General features: G+C 37.9%; 1 protein-coding gene across 1 annotated transcript in view; it reads left to right on the forward strand.

Annotated features, from left to right (window-relative positions):
• The window catches only part of LOC132826765 (ATP-binding cassette sub-family D member 2-like), a 98,280-nt gene that overhangs the window by 8,109 nt on the left and 66,702 nt on the right, over positions 1–23,469 (forward strand). Inside the window, exons 2-3 of the mRNA XM_060842948.1 lie at positions 7,436–7,616; positions 16,591–16,715. Coding sequence (XP_060698931.1) covers positions 7,436–7,616; positions 16,591–16,715 — 306 coding nt within the window. The remainder of the gene's footprint in view (positions 1–7,435; positions 7,617–16,590; positions 16,716–23,469) is intronic.

Consider the following 23,469-nt stretch of genomic DNA (forward strand, 5'->3'; position numbering starts at 1 on the left):
AATTGGGGAATTGCTAATCTTGTCCCCTTGTTTAAGAAGGGTAGCAGGGATAATCCAAGTAATTCAAAGTTTGTGAGAAGACTTGTAGCTCAGGTGCTCGTTGTTGTGGTTCTGTTCGCCGAGCTGGGAATTTGTGTTGCAGACGTTTCGTTCCCTGTCTAGGTGACATCCTCAGTGCTTGTGAAGCACTTCTGTGATCTTTCCTCCGGCATTTGTAGTGGTTTGAATCTGCCGCTTCAGGTTGTCAGTTCCTGCTGTCCATTGCAGTGGCCGGTATATTGGGTCCAGGTCGATGTGCTTATTGATCTAATCTGTGGATGAGTGTCATGTCTCTAGGAATTCCCTGGCTGTTCTCTGTTTGGCTTGTCCTATAATAGTGGTGTTGTCCCAGTCGAATTCACGTTGCTTGTCATCTGCGTGTGTGGCTACTAAGGATAGCTGGTCGTGTTGTTTCGTGGCTAGTTGGTGTTCATGGATGCGGATTGTTAGCTGTCTTCCTGTTTGTCCTATGTAGTGTTTTGTGCAATCCTTGCATGGGATTTTGTACACTACATTGGTTTTGCTCATGCTGAGTAATGTAGTGTACGAAATCCCAAAGAACCACAATAATCCAAGTAATTATAGATCGGTGAGCCTGACATTAGAGGTAGGGAATCTGCTAGAGAAAATACTGAGGGATAGGATCTATCCCAATTGGAAGAAAATGCCTTTATTGGTGATAAGCAACATGGTTTTGTGCAAGGAAGGTCAATTTTTACTAACTGAATAGAATCCTTTGAGGAAGTGATAACGTTGATTGATAAGGGCTCTGGATGTTGTGTGTGTGGACTTCAGTAAGGCAATTGATAAGTTTATCCATGGTAGGCTGATGGAGAAAGTGAAGTCGCGTGGGGTCCAGGGTGTATGAGCTAAATAGACTGAGAACTGGTTGGGCAACAGAAGACCGAATAGTAGTGGAAGGGAGTTTCTCAAAATGGAGAACTGTGACCACTGTGTTCTGCAGGGATCCATGCTAGGTCCACTATTGTTTGTGATATACATAAATGATTTGGAGGAAGGTATAGGTGGTCTGATTAGCAAGTTTGCAGATGACACTAAGATTGGTGGAGTAGCGGATATTCAAGGGGGTTGTCAGAGAATACAACAGAATGTAAATAGATTGAAGAGTTGGGTAGAGAGATGGCATACGGAATTCAATCTGGGGAAATATAAGGTGATGCATTTTGGAATATCCAATTCAAGAGCAAACTTTTTGGTAAATGGCAAAGCCCTAGGGAAATTGGTGTACAGAGAGATCTGGGTGTTCGGGCCCATTGTACCCTGAAGGTGGTCGTGCAGATCGATAGGGTGGTCAAAAAGGCACACAACATGCTTTCCTTCATTTGATGGGGTATTGAGTACAAGAGTTGGCAGGTCATGTTACAGTTGTATAAGACTTTGTTTTGGTCACATTTGGAATACTGTGTGCAGTTCTGGTTGCCACATTACCAGAAGGATGTGGATGCTTTGGAGAGGGTGCAGAGGAGGTTCACCAGGATGTTGCCTGATATGGAGGGTGCAAGCTATGAAGTGAGGTTGAGTAGATTAGGATGGAGGTTGAGGGGGGGGACCTGATTTGAAGTCTACAAAACCATGAGAGATATAGACAGGGTGGATAGCAAGAAGCTTTCTCCCAGAGTGGAGGACTTAATTACTAAGGGTCATGAGTTCAAGGTGAGAGGGGAAAGATTTAAGGGAGATATGCGTGGAAAATTCTTTACGCAGAGGATGATGGGTGCCTGGAACGTGTTGCCAGTGAAGGTGGTAGAGGCAGGCACAATAGTGTAATTTAAGATGTATCTTGACAGATACATGAATGGGTAGGGAACAGAGAGATACAGGTCCTTGGATGATAAAAATAGGCAATAGGTTTACATAGAGGGTCTGGATTGGGGCAGTCTTGGAGGGCCAAAGGCCTGTTCCTGTGCTGTAATTTTCTTTGTTCTTTGTTCAACCTCTCCCCATAACTCGGAGCCTTGAGTCCTGGCAACATTCCTGTAAATTTCTTATGTCACTCTTTTTCCAGTTTAATAACATCCTTCCTATAGCAAGGTGACCAAACCCAAACACAGTACTCCAAGTGCGGCCTTGCCAACATCCTATATAACTGGAACATAGCTTCCCAACTTCAATACTCAGTGCCCTGATTAATGAAGACCAGTGTGCCAACAGCTTTCTTCACTGCTCTGTCTACCTGTGACTCCACTTTCAGGGAACGTTGCACCTGAACACATTGGAGTTTAGAAAAGTTAGAGGCCTTATTGAAATATGCAAGATTCTTAGGGTACTTTCAGGACAAATGCAGGGAGGTTATTTCCTCTTGTGGGAGAATCGAGGACCAGAGGTCATAATCTGAGTTAGGGGTTACCCACTTAAAAAATCTCTCTGCCAATTGTTTTTTCTTCAGTACAGTAAACCTGTGGAATTCTTTCCAGCAGAAGGCCGTAGAGGTTGGACTGTTAAGAATCAAGGCTAGTATAGGCAGATTTTTAATCAGTAAGGAAATATTATGGAGGAAAGCTTAATTGAGGATCATCAGATTAGCTGTGATCTCATTGCACGATAGAACAGAGGTGATGGGCCAAATGGCCTACTTTTGCTCCTATGTCTTAAGTCTCTGTTCAGGACATGGGAGTGGTGCCCGAAGACTGGAGGATTGCAAATGTTACTCATTCAAAAAAAGAGAAACCTAATTAGAAAAGAGAATCGATCTAACATCAGTGGTAGGAAAAGTAATGGGGAAAATCTTTTCCAAGGACAAATGTAAGAGTATTTAAAGAAGACTCTGCCATGAAGGCATGGATCTCTTAAAGATGAATTGTTTATGACTAATCTGATTGAGTTGTTCAATGAAGAAAAAAGATTATTGTTGATAGCCATGTGGTATCTGTGGATGTTGAAAATACATTTGTTGAAGTCACAGATAACAAACCTATTTTTTTTAAAAAAAGGAGTGGGATGAAAGGCACATTGGCAATGTGGTTACATTATTGGCTAAAGGATAGCAGGTAGAGAGTGGTGATGAATAGATTTTTTTTCTAATGGGGAGGAAGAATCAAAAGCTTCCTCGAGAAGTAGCATTAGGACTTTTAGTGTCAATTTTAAAGTGTGCCAAATTTTGTATCCTCTGCAACGTAGTCAAAATAAAGGGAATATTCACAGACTTCAGAAGGATATAAAATGGTGAAGTTACGTATGTGTGAAATTATATACATTGTGAGGAACAGTATGTTTCTCTGTCAATAGATGCTGCAAGGGTATTTCCAGCATTTGTTTATATTTTAAATCACTTATATTTGTAGCATTTTGCTTTTGTATAAGATATGCTATTGCAAGATGGGTGCCTCATAGTCCTTGCAATTGCAGTGCCTGTGATGCCACTGTAGAACTGATTCCAAGGTGGACTCCGGGATATGCAACAATGTGAAGTCACCGAGCAGAGGTTGATAGCCAAGTTCGATACCCATGAGGACAGCCTCATATGGGATCTTTGGTTCATGTCACACTGCAGATGACCACACCACACCTTACACTCTCTCATACTAACACAGACCCTCTCTCATTTTCCCTCTCTCTCTCTCTCTCTCTCTTTCACATTCACATTCCCTCTCTCTCGCTCATGCTGTCCTACCCTCTCTCAGGCATATAAGTATACTTGGTCACGGTCGAGCAAATGCGCGCGCGCACACACACACATACAAAAGACAAGTCTATGGGGTGAATTTGCATTCGCAAATTTGTATTTGCGGATGCATTCTATTTTGTTAAAAAATCTCACAATCTGTCGGCAGTTAATCAATGTGACATTTTGTAAATTTCTACTTTGGAAATAGAATCAGTCTGACTCAAGGTTGGGATGCAGACAGAATCTAACCTCAGACCTTTAATGCATTGTCTGAGCTGAGATGTAATTTTTTTTAATACACTGACAAAACCTTAAGTTATCTCAGGACTGGGACTTGAAAGAAATTTTATGAATTACATATTAATCAATCGAAACCAGCATCCCCATTCTAAGTGATTAAACACTTAACAGCAATCTAGTTTTGTTGAGTACATCACATCAGTTGTAAGATGCTTAGGACACAGAATTTATCATAAAAGATCAATGATCCTGTCCCACATCTACCTGACGAAGGAACAGCTCTCCAAAATTTTGTACTTCCAAATAAACCTGTTGGACTAAACCTGGTGTTGTGTGGTTCTGGCATCTCCACATCATTCGTTCTTTAAGTTGCAACTTGGTGCCCCTGAAATTAATTGCAAAACCATGGATGTGGAAGAACTTCCATAAAGAGCTCTCATTGTCTCACCTATTACCTCATTTTTGCTGCACTCCATGAACAAAATGTCCAGCAAGGCAGCAACAGAAGTGGAGGAAGGAGTTGCATTGGAGAGGTGGCAATAATGTACACATCGAAGAAAAATGTCAGTGGTGCTAACTTTGAATCCCAGTGTGACGTCAAAATATGGTAACTGCAATGGCAATTGCACCGTTCAAGTGCATTGGCAGGGCATACATGGTTTATGTTATCAAAGTGGTTAATATTTTGAGGGGAATTCAAGAACTGAGAAGCTTGCAATTCCATATGCACAAATCTTTGAAAGTGACAGGGCAGTTAAGAAAGGAAATTAAGATATTTGGCTTTGTGAAAATGGAAATTGAAGAGAAATATAAGGGAGTCATGGAAACCTTGAAAAAAGATCAGGTTTCAGCTGGGATATTGTGTAAAATTCGGGTCCCCACGTTATGAAGAATGCCCAGAGAAAGTGAGCATTGTTAAAGCACAGAGGGATAAGGCATGAACTAGAGCTATTCAAAGTTAATGAAAGCTTTTACCTTGAGGGCTTATGCTCGAAACGTCGAATTCTCTATTCCTGAGATGCTGCCTGGCCTGCTGTGCTTTGACCAGCAACACATTTGCAGCTGTGATCTCCAGCATCTGCAGACCTCATTTTTTACCTAATGAAAGCTTTTAGCAAAGTAGGGAGAAATGTTGCTTCTGGCAAGTGGACCAGTAAACAGAGATCAAACATTTAAAATAATTGACAAAAAAAAAGGTGAAATTAGAAATTTTCTTTAGGCACAGAGCCATTAAGATCTACGGTACATTGTCTTAAAGGGTGATCACAGCGATAAATTCCAAAATGCAATCGGAAATGTGCTTGAAGAGTAGAAAATGTTTGGACTATGGGAAAATAAAACTCTGGTGTGGGTCCTAAATGAGCAGCTCTTTTAAAGAGCCAACGGACTTGTTGGCCTCCTTTTGTACTATTAGATTCCATGATTTTGTGATATTGGTACAATAATAGAACTAATTAGTCAGTCAATCTTATTACATTTTTACAGTGACTTCAGAAATTTAAAACACCCTCCTGATTCCTCTGGAGACCAGATCTTTCAAAGAATGTCGCTACACTAATTTTTAATATGGGTAGCTTCTGTTTGTCTAGATTGTTTTGATTGATTAGTTTAAGGGACATGTCTCTTGCTTGGTGAGCCCTGCTTAATGCATCCAGTGGCAAGTAGGATGTTCCAAAGAATGAAGGGTGCTATGGATATGCAGCTTTCAGTGATTGGTAGAGGGGGGGGGCGCGAGCAACGGTAAAGAACAAAAAAATGCAAATGCAATTCTAACAAAAAAGCTTATCTGGTAGGAGAGGTTGTTCAATGAGTGATGAAATAGAATGGATGGAAGGATGAAGTTCACAAGACAAATGGACAGGTTCGAAGGCATGAAATGTGGGTGACATGAGAGCGAAAGCGTGTGAAGGGTAGATTGGCTTGAGAGGAGTGGATCAGATGATGGAATTTGTTCAATGTAGTAAAGAAACATGACAAGTACTTGATACAACTTATCCATATTGATGCTGTTTTGCCTATTAAGTCATGGGTTGAAATGATTTAAAGTAGTAGTGATCCAATGTTTATAACAATCATAATTGCAGTTCTTTTAAAATTTCAACATTACTCTTTAAACTTTTTCTTGTCTTTAATGCTAACACCTTTTTGCTCGCACTCTTTATTGCCATTTTGTTCCTTTTCATCACTGGCACAAGAGGTTAGGTGCGGTACTATTGGCAAATAAAAACAAAGTGCTGGAAATATTCAGTAGGTCTCTGCAGACAGAAGCCAAATTAATTCTTGGAGTCGGGTATGACTCTTTAGGACTGAAGGAAGGTGAAAATATGATGGGTATTTTTGCTGTTGAAGAATAGCAGGCAGAAGAATAATAGAAGGATAGGTCTGGGATAGGCTAGAGGACAGACAGACTAAATGACAAATGTATAATGGAATAAAACGTACAGGTTATGGGACTGTAGTAAAAAAATAAGATATTTATTCATAGTGAATTTGCATGGCAGAATAATGAACAGCTGTGTCCAAAGCAAAAATGTGAATAACAAGATTAAGATTGGCACATGACGAAAGAAACAGGACAGAATGGGAGCCAGAGATTGTGATCTGAAATTGTTGAATTCATTGTTGAGTTGAGAAAGTTGGAAATTGCCCAAGTAGGTGATAAGGTGCTGTTCTTCAAACTTGTGTTTTGAGCTTATATTGAAACATTGCAACAGGCTGATGACAGAAAATGTAAACGTGCGATCAAGGTGGTAAGTTTAAAACGGCAAACAATTGGAAGTTCAGGATCATGCTTGTGTACTGAGTGAAGATATATTGCAAAATGGCCCCCCAGTCTGTATTTTACTGACTCCAAAGCAGTGAAGCTTGTAGTGTGAATGGGGAATACAATATACTAAATTGTAAAAAGAACAAGTAAACTCTTGCCTCACCAGGAAGTTGCATTTGGGCCATGGACAATGAGAGAGGAATTAGAGGGAGATGTTATACAATTGCAATGGAAAGTAGAATAATTTTTGGGGTGACTGTGGAGTAGACCAGGGTATCTGTCACTTCACGATGGTCTTGGCAGGGAGATGAGAAGATATGTGGTGGTGGCATCATGTTGGATATGGTGGAGGGTGATCTTTAAAATATGAAGGCTGGTGGATAGAAAAAGAGGACAAGGAGAACCCAGTTACACTTCTAGGCGAGAGAGGCAAGGATGGGATCAGAAGTGTGGAAGAAAGGTCAGATACAGTTGAAAACTCTGACAATCACGGTAGGGTGGGGAGATTTGTGTAGTGTGGAAAGCTCAATTGAAGACAACTTTCTTCTTCTTTTAGAACTTGAAAAATTGGTCTGTTAAAATTCTGCAATTCTTTTTCATGTGGAATTGTTTTAAACATCCAAGTCTCTGTTCAAATTACCAATAATTCTGCACATTACAGGCACTTAAATGCATTTGACATTTTACACAACACCTTTCTGTAATAAGATAAAGTTAGCATATGCAATATTTATATTTTTATCATCTCTCTTTTGTTTTCTTAGGTGGAAATGAACCAGCTACAGAGAAGTTACAAGTCACTTGCTGCCCAGATGAATCTTATTTTATCCAAGAGACTTTGGTACATTATGTTGGAGCAGTTTCTAATGAAGTATGTGTGGAGTGGGAGTGGATTAGTGATGGTGGCACTACCGATCATCACGGCAACAGGTTTTGCAGACAATGGTAATGAAGCAAATTTTCATACTAAATCAAGAAATTGGTTTGGTTTTGGCAAAGCTTATTAAAGAACCCAGAAATTATATGTTTAGATAATAATTTCCGATGCAATCCTGGGAAAGACTCCAGCAGGAAGCATCCCACAATAATAGGAAAAACATTTGAGTTGCTCCCCTATCCTTTTGAGTGACTGACAGTATGGTTCTGCTCATGTCAGTAGACGCAACAGATTTGTCATTAATCATCGCTAATAGTCAAAAGTCATGATATTGGGAGATCTGTTAAATTATTTTGACAGGTCTGTAGTATTCAATATTATAATTTTCAGTGAATGTTTAATAAATTCTTGCCAATCTTTCTGCAGCATCCAACAAGATTGACCACACTATTTCCCTCAGAAAATATGTTGTATACATACAAGAATATTATATATCCACCAAGCTCACAATTTGCAAGTTGAAACAGGGAAAACCCTGCATTGGTTTCTTTAAAAACAGTTTTTATGTGTCAAAAGCTTCAATCTTTCCTGTCACATTGTACATGTCCTTACATTGCTGTTTAGTTTTCATTTTAAATATTTGTTAAATGTCTTGGGAGCATTTCCTGCATTAAATGCATTACATGGCAAATTGTTTCTCTATTATGTTTTTAAGCAGAATGAAAGTGCAGTTTCTAGAGTGTATTATCCAGTAAGAATGCTGACTGCTTGCTGTAACTGGTGTCATATATTAAGCTTTTTCTGTCTACCAGTACTTGACTCACGTTAACGCCTTGCTTTGGCTGATATGGCTTATTTTATTCCTTTGTCATTCTCTGTTGGGATAAATCTAATATGTAAACCTTGCCTCAAACTGTCCCACCTTATACCTGCGTCAGGTTGCTGTTTTCTTCTGCACACGAGCAAAGCGATAAAGAAGATTGGGGAAAAAAAGGAGAATGCAGTGTATTGCTCTACCAAATTATTTGTTGCCTCGAAGCATAGATAAGTTTGAAACCATTGAAATCAATATAATTTATTTTTGTGACATAATTATGATAAAATGATCAAGCATAGATCGTGAAATTTAAACAACTTGTAAAAAAATTCCTTCAGTATTAAAGACCAGCTTCTTTGATAATGGGAAGCAGACTGAGACGGATCATCCACTCAGTACTTTTGGCTGAAGATAGATTCAAAAACTCAAGGCTTTTCGTTTGTACTTACTGGTTCTGCATGTCAATGAGTTGGAACCATTCATGTAGCTTATTTTCTCCAGTTGTTTAATTGTCTACTACTATTTATGAATAGATGTGACAGGACTGCAAAGCTTTGATTTGATCCATTTGTTATGTATCATTTAACTCTGACTGAACAACAGATGCAATATACTATAGAGTGCATGTTACCTATACTGTAGCTTTCCTCAGGTTCACACCTCAGTTTTAGGTATGCTCGGTCTTATGTCTGACAAGCTCTCCTGCACTTTTCATCCAACCAGGATTAATCTCTTGTTCTATGGTAATGTCGTGGAAGGGATATAGATTGTAATGAAATGCAATTCTGCTGCTGCTGATGGCTGAAAGAAACTCACAAATGCCCAGTTTGGAGCTACTGATTTTGTACTGAATCTACCCATTTCGGTAATGCTGCACAAAACATTGATTGTTGGTATCTTTAACTAATAAGCTTGAAGTCTTGAAGCTAGTGGTCATGCTCACTAACATCACGGAGGTTAATGTGCAGTTTGGCTTTGTGCAAAGTAAATTTTTTTTCTCTGAATTTGGTTCTGTCACAGCCAAGGCCCATTCTGTCAGAGTTTCTACAGGACTCAGTCAAGGTGGTCAATAATAGTATTACAGAGCCACCCTTGATAGAAATTGAATTGTCCCACCCAGGAAATATTCTTTATTTTGCTACCACATGTCCTATTCCAAATGATGGGTGAAAGTGAGGACTGCAGATGCTGGAGATCAGAGTCAAGATTAGAGTGGTGCTGCTAAAGCATAGCAGGTCAAACCGTACCTGAGGAGCAGGAAAATCGACGTTTCGGGGAAACGCCCTTCATCAGGATGTTCAACATGGAGGAGCTCGGATTCACTATATGAGCAAGGGCAAAAGTGGTGATCCAAACTCCCTTGCATATATTTGACCCAATGTCATAAGACTTCATGGGGTCTAAAGTCCCCATCGACTCTGTGGCCACTCCTTCTAGCTGTGCACCACTATGCTTTTACCTCTTAGTGGTCTGTATCTTGGAAGAGGGATGATGGTGTTGGAGTCTGAGATGTTGGCTGAAGGTTATTCTGTGAATGACTATTCTGTATGATAGTTCTTGAAGATTTATTGCTGATGTTATTGAGGAGGATGCTATATGGTTTACTGGGAAAGGTATGCCTTTGTTGTATTTGAACCGGCTAGAAAGTGATTTGCAGCCAGATGTCTAAAACAAAATGAGAGAAAAGGCCCTTGTGGTGAACTGGTATTGTCCCTACCTCTAAGCCAGGTGGTCCAGGTTCAAGTCCCACCTGTTGCAAAGGTGTGCAATTATATCTCTGAACAGATTAATCATTAAAATATCAAAGAGACCAAGGAATGCTGTTACATTGAACCCAATTAGTAATTAATGTTCAATTTCTCAACTTCATTGTTTTGAATTTTATGGTTCCTTTAAAAAATATGTAGTTTAATATTTTTGATATAATTAGATTCACTGGTTTATACATATCCTGTTTCTGATGTTTGTTTTTGCTTTTCAGCACCTTTGCCTTAACTTGATTTAAAAATGGTTGTTCTTTGTATGAACCAGAAATCCAATTAAAATGAGGTTTGAACACTCTTTTTCTGAAACACTGTAGTTTAACTAGAAATGCTACCCAAAAAAAAGTGTAGTCTTGAGTTTAAAGTGACATAAATGAAAATAGGTTGAAATTGGAGTTGCACTATGCAGCAGTTCATCTACACTTTCAACCTAATGTTTGCTGTAAATGAAATTAAGTTCTGTGTTATGTTTTCATTTGAATGATCTCCAATTTAAATAGGCAATTAAACATTATCTGTGGTTTAGTATGGAGCACTCTTACCTCTGAGTCATGAGAATGTGGATTCATTTCTCACTCTGGTACACACAAGCAAAAACTAATACAATAATATAAAAGAGCTGCAATGACAGAAGTGCTTTGTTTCAGAGGCTTAAACCAAAGCTCTGAGCTCTCGTGAATTTGACAGGTCCACAACAATATTTTGAAGAGGAACATGGGATTTTCCTTGCTGTCCTGGACAATATTTATTTTCAATAAATGTCACAAAAAAGATTGTTGTTTTGTTGTCTTGTGGTAACTTGCTATGTGCAAAACATCTGTCAGGTTGCCCATATTATCCATGAAAGATTCTCCTTCTCTGCCTTTTCCCTTGTTTGAGGTGTGGTAACCCTCAGGTTAAATCACCACCAGTCATTTCTCTCTGATTAGAGAGAAGCCCTATAGCATGTTAAGACCATGACGACTTTACCTTTTCACCTTTTTTATTATAACAACTACACGTCCTCTGCTTTAGCATTCTGAATGTTTATGAAAAGAACTGTATAAATAAAAGGTTGTCTTTAACTTGATTTTCCAGTATTTAACTTAATTTTAGATGGATTTTGCAAGAACTTACTTTCATGCATCAGTTTATTGTGTGAGTGTTGCAAGTACTTAAATGGACCATTGGATTATTTGATTAATTAACTGGATAGATATAAAAGGGGGAATGGGTGACTCTTGCTCAGTGGTAGTATCCCAATCTCTGAACCAGAAGGCCTGAACCAGAAAATATCTGAAGGGGGAATAAGTGAGACTGGTGTGGAGAAAGAACTGTTAGACTGAGTAGTTAATAAACTCTACCATGCAGAGAGAGTTGTTGGATCCTGTCTCACTAACTAGCTTGAATGTAGTTTTACATTTCTAACCGAGAGTGATTGTTGAAAGATAAAAATTATACTCTGTTTGAAAATAAGTTGTAGTGTATCAGTGAGATAAGATTTAGGATTGACTTTGCTAGCATAAAAGAAATGTTATAAAGAAAAGAAATTTCTAAACTTAACTAGCTTGCTACACATCAGATTTTTTTCACAAAAATGTGCTTACTCCAAGAAATTATTAGCAATCCTTGATGAAAGACAACTGGTGGGTGCAAGGTTATAAGAACGTGGAAATAACTTAATTTTTATATGGATCATCTTGTGATTAACATGTTATTTATTTTTGTTTGAAAAAGAGGGAACTTGGAAATTAGATTCATATGGTGTATGAAAAATGTTGCTGCTGCTCAGATAAAAGCACCTTCTGTCTTAGTCTCTTATGTTCCATCATCCAAGTATTCCACTTCTCACATTCCTTAGGTCTTTTTACTCTCCTTGCAGGAGAAGAAAGCTCAATGAAATGGAGAGGCACACAGATCTGAAATTTGCCCTACAATCAATACCACCTTGAACATTACAGGGGAAGTGGTGCTAGAGATAAGCTAAGTGCTAGCATGCCTGGCCAGTGGAAATGGAAAGACAGGAGTTTCCCAACTACCTGTTGAAAAAAATCTGATGGCTGCATGTTGACTTGATGTCAGTGGGTACGTAAAATCTATATTGTACATAGTAATGACTTATAACTTTAATTGTCAATTCTGATTAATGTCTTTCATCTCTCACAGGCCTTTCACATTACCCTCGATGGTGTGGATGGAGGACAAAAATTCCTCAGAGGTCAATCACTGAGAATGTGCCATTCTCAGGTACATCATGTACTCAAGTATATCTTCCACCTGCACAAATATGCCCGCCTTAGTGGAGGTGCCAATGCAGACAGATGGGCTGTCATATGGTAAATCTCACAATAAAGTGTGCAAGAGTAGCTGGTGGAGATGGTACAGAAGCAGAGATTTTCCATCAGAAGTTACAGACCTTCAATCTTAACTTAGCTGAACACAATTGCTAAACATTGGAGACTGTTGGTGAAGGAGGCTGTTCTGGAGAAGCATCACAAAACTTGTGAAGTTCTGTCACTCTCTCTTCGGTCACAATAAGCATGGTTGGAGGGAAATTTCAGCAGCTGTTTCATTGGCATCGATCTGAGTTTCTTTGTGTTGGCTTCAGTCAGTCTGTTGCTCCCATGCAACGATTTCTTCAGCATCCTGGTGGGTCTGGTCCAGGATTCCAACAAGGAGGGTCAAGTCCTCGAGCCCAGAGTTGTGAAGTGGATTAAGTGGACTTTGTCTTAAATTTTCTTTTTAATTTTTTTTTTCTTTTTGTGCTATTATCATGAAATGACTGTTACTCTGAACTTTTTATTTCTTTATTTTTCTAATTTATTACTATGATTTTGTACTTTATAAGGATTTTTTGTTTCTTTATATTTCTAATTTTTATTGCTAAGAATTTGTACTCAAGAATCTTTACCTAGGTATTTATGTACATAACATGGCGCCATAAATGGCGACTTGTCAACTTTTCACTGTACTCGTGAGGACATGTGACAATAAAGCTAATTCAAATTGGATGAGTCCATCTCTAATGTCAGTGCTAGGATGCCTCAGGCATTGACACCGATATCTGGATACATAGAAAAGGGTGGTCACCTTCAGAGAAAACATTAAACATGACAAGGAAACTCAGCAAAGTGCCCTCTAGCCCATAGATATTATATTCAGTGTGGGTGCACAATGCCTTTATCCCCCCCCCTCACAGCGCCTCAGATTTAGTGGAAGTTGTTCAGGAGCATTTGAGCAGTTCCAACAGTTTGCCTCTCATTGTGTTCACTAAAAAGGGTGGCACCATGTAGGAATATGTTGAAAAATAAGTCAAAGGATTTATAGTTGCACAAGGATATTAACTTGGATGTTTAATAATGTTGCATCGTAAAATATATTTCACCACTTCATTGTCCTGTCTTGCTCATTTTTACTTGCTGCCTGCCAGGTGACCTGCCTGCCTGTCTTGTTAAGGTTGGTATAATTTAACAAAGGGTTTTTGTGAAAGACGAATTGCTGATTGTGAAACTTCTTTGAATTGGGGAATACACTGGGTCCAGAATTTGTTTCTGTGGCTGTACTGCTTCAGTTTAACAAAAACAAGGTGTTCCCCAGCAGTTCTGTGTGGGACTGCTGGTCCATTCATCATGTAACACCTTTAGAAGAAAAGCACAGCGTGCTTATCAGTTTCTTACTTTAAGGTTCCGGTCTTTGCGGCTCTGCAATGTTGGAAAAAAGTGTAGCAACAGTTAATGTTCGAGAAACCCTGGTTCATGCATCCTGAATGCACACTGATTTTTGTCCCGGCATCTGAATTGCATCTTTAACATTCAGATTGCTTACTTAATTATAACTCTGCTACCTATGTGGTTCCTGTTGTAGCTTTCTTGAATATAGTGGTAGAAGCTGTCAGCCATGTCCTAGTGGGTGGACCTTGTCTTCAAAAAATCGACCACAAACTCTGCTTCAAGTTGTGAAGACCTATAGAAAACTTGACTGTCCCAAGATGAACATATTATGACGGCTCCCTGGAAATCTGGTATAAGTACACGCCAGGTGTATATTGATGACGTGAAGACCCTTTTCATTGATGTTTAAGTGACTTGGACCAGCTTGATTGGCATATTATGATCTCAGCTGATGATACCACTGGACAAGCCAGATCCAAGAGTGAAGCCTGGTCTGATAGATCATAAGTTTAACTCTTGCATTTGGTTAAAATGGTGTCTATTTGCTGAACAGGAGTCTACCAATATTGTTCAGCAAGAGACCACAAAAGTTTATTACAGAAAACAAAGTATTTATATATAATACAATTTAGAAATGTCAACACACATTGACAACATCAATAGTGTAGTTTTTACCATTATCCCAACAATATCCTCATTGGATTCTCAATCCGTGGAAAGTATTTCTCCTATCTTAACTCTTTAATTTCTTACTTAACTGACCTTTTCCAGTGTGATGCCTAAACTTCTTTTCAGATCTGACAGCTTGTAAACTTCTACAAAAACTTTCTGAGCTCAGAGACATCACAAACTAACCTGTCATTTTGATGATATGGAACAGTTCTTGTGAACTGAAGCTCTATTCGTCGCAAACTATTGGTGATCTCTGACCATTTGTCTGTATGCCATAAAACTCAGCATGTAAACACTTTTGTCAGTTGCAGAAGTATCTTGCTAGACAACTAATTGAAGTCCTGTGCTTTCTTAGACTGACTTTATTTAGTTCATTATTCACTAAGACTTTCTGACTACTTAAGAAAAGTAGTTACCTTCTCAGAACTGAAGCCTCAGATTGGTTCTAACTCTATTGTAAAATCTGAATTCCTAAATTATGTACATTTATCAGAATATATGACATCTTGAACCCATAGTAAGTCTGCAAAAGCAGCAAACATAGCATTCAGTTTTTCTGACTGTTTTAGTCAGTTAGGAAGAGCATAATTACTTATGAGAAACACTTGTGGACAGCAGATTACAAGATTCTACAAATCACATTTTAAACACTAACAATTTTAATTGCTGATATGCAGGTTGGCAGCTGGACAGTGCAGATCAAAGGCAAAACTCCAAACTGTTAGATATTAGCTCCAAAATATTGGAAATGACCAACAGCGGAGCAATAAAACATGCTCTCAGAACATGTTCTGTGAGCGAAGACCTTTTCACTTAGACAAGGAAATAGGTGCCAAATTTCAGCATTTGAAACAGTTCATGCCGAGGAATTGTTAAACCTCAATTTGTCATGTTTTCACTGGCAAGCTCCAGGAGTGCCATTTTCATGCTGTTAACTTTAAAATTGAAAGAAACGGCTGTCGAACCATTTATATAATTAAATAGACACACCTGGGGCTTCTCAAGAATTGTACATTATGCTCAAGTTAAAGGTGAAAGTCAACAAGATTTCTGTCAGCTTCCTGATAGGCCATTAGTTCTAAGTATTTTAACCTGTTGTCTCCTCAGAAACACACCTGTCAGTTAAAATCAACCTCCCGATGATGGGGGGGGGGCATATTTTCCATACTTACATTTGAGTTGTCAGGTATATTCATTAAGTCTCCAAGGCACTAAGACTGAAGTGGTGGAAATTTTATGTCTACAAGAATTCTGTTTATTTTGCCCTGAAGTCTGATCATACCTTGCCTGGGAATTACATTAACAGTCTGATATTGGTGGAGAACTGAAATACTTTACACTTCTAGCAAGCTTGCGGATTGATGTATCCAAATAGGAACATAAAAATTTATTTGCTGTATTTTATATTACTGTATTTTATCAATGACAGAAAAAATGTTTCTTTTGTTATACCTAGGTTGAGCACTTTTCATTGTACAATTTAATCAGTGGTTTTCCATTTAAATTGGAATTGTCAAGAATAGAACAAGCTAAAAAGGTGTAAGCTATACAATAGATACATTTGATAGAATTGGTACAATAATGCATTGATTTTTCATGTAATTGTGGCTTTAATTGCTCAATGTGCATCTATTGCTATTTCCTGAAATGGAAGTTACATTTCTTTCAAGATCTTCTGTGTATGTTGAAACTGGTAAATACTCTTGAATATTCCTAATGTAAACTTTATATGGACGATGGCTCTGCCGGTCCAAGTAATCAATTGCAGGAAAATACTTCGTGTGTTTTTGAGACATGTTTGAAAATTAGTAAGTTCAAATAAATATCTAAAGATTTACAAAAAAAATTCAAGCAAAAGCATTTCCTCCAGTTAAAACCAGAGTAATTGTCAAAACATTGTCCTCCATTTCTATTCAATTCTGTCTCCTCATTTATAGGACAATTTGTTTTTTTAAAATAAAGCGTAAAGTGAATCCTATCTGTTTTTTCGTATCAGGCTGTGACTAAATGCAGGATTTATAATTTGTTTATATATTAAAGTGCTGCTTTGTTTTGTAACAGGCAAGTTACATGTCTGAGTAACTTAGTTTATTATGTTTCATGAAATAGAATTTAATATGCATTATTATCTTTTTTCAAGAGTCAGAAGATGGGCACAAGCAAGTAAGTTTGGTTAGTGAACGAACTGAAGCTTTCACCACAGCACGTAATCTGCTGGCTGCTGGAGCTGATGCTATTGAAAGAATTATGTCTTCATACAAAGAGGTATTGTGCACTATAAAATTTTGATCGAAATTGCAGTCTGTTCCCACTTTATATAGATGACATAATTAATGTATTCTTTATATAAAAAACAAAAATATGATCTACATAAGATTTATATTAAACTTAAGTATGAAAAGTATTTTCCAAGGTGATCCAGTCCCTGTCAAAATACTGAGGAAGCTCCTGTTGCTGTTTTGCAATGACACTGACAACGCAATCCCCCTAAGTGATTTATTCTCTATATGTTGTACCAGTGCGGGGAAGATTTGTTTTTATAATACAAGGGAAATCGCTTGAAAATTTGATTGTTGTCTTTTTACATAGGTCTGCTCATTTGTAAGACAAATTGATTTAAAAAAAACATGGAGCAAATCCTCACCCTCTGTCTCTCCATGCTGTGCTCTGACTAAATGCCCATGTAATAACCGCTTCAGGAAGAGAAAAGTAATAACCTGATAATTTTTACATATATTTTATAGAGTTGAAGAGACTGAATTATGCAGCTCCTCATTGTTTTCCTGTTTTTGGATAATAACTCCTCCAACTGATTTTGGAAGACTTCATCTTCAGGTCTCTATTCCTGGCTACTGCCTCCGTCTATCTGCCTGGCCACTATAAGGGGCTGACATTTAATGAGATTAGCCACAGGGAAGGAGGATTGTTCTATGTTGAGAGGCTGAGTAAATTGGGTCTTGGGGGATGAGAGATAATCTCATTGAAATATTTCATATTATAAAGGGACACATTTATGTGCACACTGAGTAGCATTTCCCCTAACTGGAAAATCTAGAACAAGGGAAACAATTTAAGGATGAAGGGCTGATTGTTTAAACATGAATGAAAATAAATTTATTCACTCATAGGTTCTGAATCTTTGGAATTTGGAAAGATTCTTGATCTCTTAGGAAGTCAAAGTTTATGAGAGTGGGCAGGAAAGTGAAGATGAGATTTAAGATTGGTCACAATCATCTTGAATGAATGCAAAGTAAGGTCAATGTAAGCTCATATGCTGTTCTGCTCAACTTTCTTATGCTGTTATGTGAACAGACTTCACATCTTTTATGTCATGTTTGGTCCTGAGCTGAGCTGCTATCTCCACATGTTGTCCACTGTCCAGACTGTGGACTTGCACTTCCATGGTATATCCTCTCTTCAGCACTTAGCTCATCCACTGCTCTGGCAAATGGTTATAGATTTTTGTTTGGGATAAATGGAAAATATGTAGTTGGGGGAATCTTTGACTTGTGGCTTTTGAGCCAAATCTGTTTTTTTAACAGCTCATTTGTGGATCCCCACTTTGATTGAGAAAGGCCTAAATGAAATTAAGCCTGGAGAAGTAAGAGCTTTGTTTTTATTATAGGGATTCAAATGTAATCATTATATGGCACTTGGCAGTTTTAAATAGTTTAACAAAAAATTGCCTCATAATGCTCTAAACCTGTCTCAATAGGCACATCGTGGTTATCAATGATATTATTTCAAATATAATGTCTCAGCTTTTTTATTAGGATAACCAGTAGTTAATCAAACGTTCATAATTTTATGCTTTTTTAAGTTAACTTTTAGGTTAATTTAGAGTTAGATTTATTTTAATATTTTTCTCTTCTGATTCCTAAATTCAACATGCATATTCAATTGGGAATTGCTAAGTATTTGGTTTAGAAAGACTGAGTTTTCTTCATGCAGCCTCCAATAGGTTTTAGTTTAGGCATTTCTGTTTAAAAAGGCTGTTCAGATGAAAACGATTGCTTGCCTGTGATGTGGGTAAGGGCCAGTACCTTATTATAGCAACATTAAAATGTTCACGCCTGCTATACTAGTTGTTCAAACTGAATAAAAAACATTGACAGTTCATTCAGATACTGGGAAGCCACATACGTCTTGGCATATTCCATTCTTCACTCAAGCTCTAGAAAAGACAAACACAATAGAGGCCAATTTAAAAGAAAACATGAGAGCATTTTTTTTTCAAACAAAGCTCTAATTTCATCATGGTAATCCATGAATGCTCCGAACTCAGCTAATCTATAATATGTCTTTTGGGGTGGCACAATGGCTCAGTGGTTAACACTGCTACCTCATAATGCTTCATTTCCACCCTTGGGTGATTGTCTGTGTGGAGTTTGCACATTCTCCCCGCGTCTGTGTGGGTTTCCTTCCACAATCCAAGGATGTGCAGGTTAGGTGGATTGGCAATGCTCAATTGCCCATAGTGTTCAGGGATGTGAAGACTAGGTGGATTAGCCATGGGAAATGGTGGACAATGGGTCTGAGTGGGTTGATCATTGGAGGGTTGATGTGGACTTGAAAGACCAAAAGGCCTGCTTCCACACTGTAGGGATTCTATTCTATTCTCATAACTTGAAATGGCTACCTTTCAGAACTTACTATAGCTTCTTCCATGCTTCAGCATTTCATCCCATCAACAAAACTCCACTTTGAAAAGAATTATCTAAATGCAATCTTTTCCCTAGATTTATGCATGGCATTTGGATTCGACCACTACTAGGCATCTTAATAACCCAATCAAATTGCTTAGTGTCTAATCCATACATAAACAATTTTTGTCACATTTCTTCCTAGCTTCTATGTGTCTAATGAATATACCCCAATTCTTGAGCTGTTCTGACTGAGGATTGGGAATAATTTTGGTCACCGGTCTTTATTATGGATGTGCTAAGCGAGATTTTAGCTGGTTGTGAGGTTAATTGGTATGTTATTTATTACTGGTTCATGTGAAAATTTTCTTTTTGTCACAAAAGATGTAATCATCAAAAAGAACTTTCACTAAAGTGCAATGTCTTATTCTCAAGTCATGACTCCTGTAATATTTTAATTCTTCCACAAAATCTGAGATGTATGTAATTTCGTTAGGACTTTGTATCCAAAATAGAAGATTATTATATGTTTGGGGAAAACAGTCGTGCATTTTAATGATTAATATGATACCACAGAGTGAAATTAGAACAAATTATTACAAATCAAATTTTAGTATATGATACTAAAGTTTATGATATCCACTATCATTGAACTATAAAGAGCAGTTATGGGTGATTGTTCCACTGTATTACATTTGTGTATCGTTTTGGGACCTTTTACAGCTTAAATGTTTGTTTTTCATTGAGGCAGATTTTATGCATCAATGTCCAGAATTATTTCAAGGAGTAAACTTATTCTGAATCTAAATCAATAATGTCATTTTTGATGATCAGTTTAAATTTCTGTAAGAGTGGAAACTAATTATCTGCCAGACAATGTCATATACTTAGGCACTGATTTTGAATCAATTCTGTTAGCATTTTTAAGACATTCGCTTACAACACATTATTTGGTGGGTTCGAAAGCTCTGTTTTATAGTTTAATGTACAGTTATTTTGGTTTAAAATTTATTTTTTGACAGTTATGATGTATTTGTCAAAACTAGTTGTGTTTACAGTATTGCATTTGTTTGTTACTTTTTTTAATATCACAAATTGTTTCACTATTGACATAATTGCAGGTGTGATGACTGATCTTTAATTTCGAAGTACAGCGTTTTTGCTACTGATCTAACAAAATAACTGCCTTCTAGCTAAAGGTGGAGCAGGGAACATTTATTGCTATCTTGAATTTCTTCTGTGAGGTGTAATGAAATTTTTATAATTTACCGTTATGTAACTGATCCCATGACTGAAGAAAGAGAAAAGATACCAGCCTTTTTGGAATGAGTATGTGAAGAAGGAGATCTTTTAACACAATATAAGAGAGCTATGTTTGATAACCTACAATGAACAACTATAAATAAAGGAGTGTTACAGTACATAAAGAATTGAAGAGCCTTACTTAGAGATAAGGAGCAAACCGGCTCAGTATGCCAATCATGAAATTGTCAGTGTACATTTGGCCTATTGGTCCTGCATCTGCATTTAATAATGACCAGTCTCCTGCCTTTTCCTGGTGACCCTGCACATTGATTATATTAAATGATTATCTGATGTTCCCTTGAATGCATCAATTGAATCTGCCTTCACACTTCCTAAATGCATTCCAGACTCCATCTACTCACTATATGAAAAAAATAAAATTCTCCTCTCTCATTTGCAAATCGCTTTAAGACTATGCAGTTTTGCTCTTTGATATTTTACAAGGGGGAGCATTTTCTCCCTATCTACTCTGTCCAGACCGTCATGATTTTACAAGTCTTGACCAACTCCCCTGCTTTAGCCTTCTCATCTCCAATGAAAACAGTCACAATTTCTCCAAGATATCCTAATAAGTGATGTTTTTCACCCCTAGAATCATTCTCATCAACATCTTCTGCACTTTCTCTGATGTATTCATACCCTTCCTATAGTGTGGCATCCAGGACTGGGGTACAGTGCTCCCCTCAAGCTAACCAATGCATATATAATAGCCTCTCTGCTCTTGCACTCTGCCCTTATTTAAAAAAAACTTAGAATACCGTATGCTTCATTGACAGCTCTCTCTACTTGTCTTCCAAACTTTAATAACCTATGCACACAGTTCATTGTGCTCCTGCACATGCATTAGAATAGTACTCTTAATTTTGTTATTTCTCTCTATCTTTCTTGTACCAAAATGCATCATATCACACTCTTCCATGTTGAAATTTATTTGCCACCTATCGGCACTTCCACCAACCTGTTAATGTCCTTTTAAGACTGACATTGTTCTTCCCACAGTTTGCAACTCTCCAGAGTTTTGTGTTGTCTCCTGCCCACTGAGATCTAGATAATTTATGTCGGGAAAATCGAGGATCCCAATACTGACCGATGGGATATTCCACTATAACTCCCTTCCAGCCCTAAAATACCCATTAGTTATTCCTTTTTGTTTCCTCTCTCTCAAAGTTTTGTTGCTGTTTGTTTTATACCATAACTTGCCTTACATTTCTGTTGTAAACATCTCAGTGTATGCTGAGTCAATCTTTAGTTTTACCCCTTCAAAAATTAGACTCAAAATTAGACATTATTTTCCTTTAATAAATCTGTGCTGACTCTTCTGAGTGAACTTTTATTTTTCCATTTGACTATTAATTCTATGAAGAATTATTGTTTCTAGAAGTTTCCCCAGCAAAGTTAAACTGGCTTCTCTGCAATTGCTAGGCATTTGAACAAGGGTGTTTTGTTTCAATCCTCAGTCCTCTGGCACCAGGGAAAATTGAAAGATTATTGTCAATGATTCTGTAATTTCCACTCTATCTTTTTTCAGTATTCTTGAATGCATGTCACTCAATCCCAGGTGACACCTGCAGCTTAAGATACTCCATACCAATACTTCAATGAGCAGCTAGCTGGGTTGGTTCAAAGCACAAGCTGAAGCATGATGGCAGTTAGGGGAAATAATTCCAGAACCAGGATCTGAAACTAAAACCAAGTCTGAGGGACACAGCTGAAGTAGAAAAATTCTGAAGGCAAGACATCGCCTTAAAATACTTTAAAGGTGTAACTTGTCAGAAGTAGGAAGACTTTGTAGGCCAGCCAGGATCTTGGAAAACTTGGTGGGGAAAATTCTGAAGATAGGGCAAAAGACCTTGGAACACTTCTACGATGAAGCTGCACAGTGAAATGACTCCAGAAGGTAGGAAAAAGCAACTTTGGAAGACTTTAAAAGTTAACTGTAAACCAGCAATACTCTGAAGTGGATAAACGTAAGATCAGAACAGTTCAACACGAAGAAGAGAAAATCTAAGTATCCAATAAAGTTAGTCAGGCTGGTAGTCCATAGAGACAGTGAGTCTGGTGAGGAACCATTACCTCACTCATTTGATAATGCAGAAGGTCAACAAGGTCTCCAGAAATGGAAGCACTGGAAATAGCAATTTCAGAACTATAGAACTGCATGTGAAACAGCAGTACCATCAAGTCAGCACATAATCTGCACTGTAGGATTCAGTGAGTGAGGGCATTTGGGCCATGAAGTCTGCACTGACTCTTCAAAGAGCATCCTGCCACTCCACCCTATCCCAGTAACCATGCACTCACCATGGCCAATCCATCTAACCTACACGTTTTTGGATTGTGGGCAGACCAGAGCACCCAGCAGAAACACAGGCAGGCATGGGGAGAAATGCAAACCCCAGACAGTCAGCCAAGACTGGATTCAAACTTTGTGCTATGGGGCAGCTGGTCTAACCACTGTGCCAACCACAGGACTACTGTGCGGCCCCGATATTCTGTGGCTCCAGTAGTTGATGTCTGGTAAAACAAAATGTGGAAGATTATGGCGTGTGATGTGCCAATTCAAAGCATTCAATGCGTAAAATAACAACTGATGATGGGTGAGATTTAATGAGATAACAGCATTTGGGAGAATCAAAAGAAGCCTTGTAATGGATTTATATTGAGTATTAGATTTATACTGAAAAGGAGAATTTTGCAATCATGGAATTTTTGAGGAAGTATTAATTACTGATTGTATAATTGTTGGTATGAGAAGTTTTCAGTATGTTTAATCCAGGGAGGCTTTAACACTTCGAACATCCAATTTACTGCACTGCAAAAATCAAGGCCCAAAATGGGTCAGTATTTCAATGCAACATTGTTAATATTTCTGAATGAAACAGGAGTATCATATAATTCTATAGGACGGTACTGAACCCATCTGCTTGTGCACTCCCAGGAAAATTCCTCATTCTCTGATGGGGAAAAATGAAATTTTAGTTAGCATGATTGGTATCCATTAGGTACTGATACTTTGGTGCTAAGGGCAAGTAATGTTCCCAGTATAAGTGAAGAACTAAGACTGCATGTGT

The sequence above is a fragment of the Hemiscyllium ocellatum genome, chromosome 23 (genome assembly GCF_020745735.1).
Source record: "Hemiscyllium ocellatum isolate sHemOce1 chromosome 23, sHemOce1.pat.X.cur, whole genome shotgun sequence".
Lineage (NCBI taxonomy): Eukaryota > Metazoa > Chordata > Chondrichthyes > Orectolobiformes > Hemiscylliidae > Hemiscyllium > Hemiscyllium ocellatum.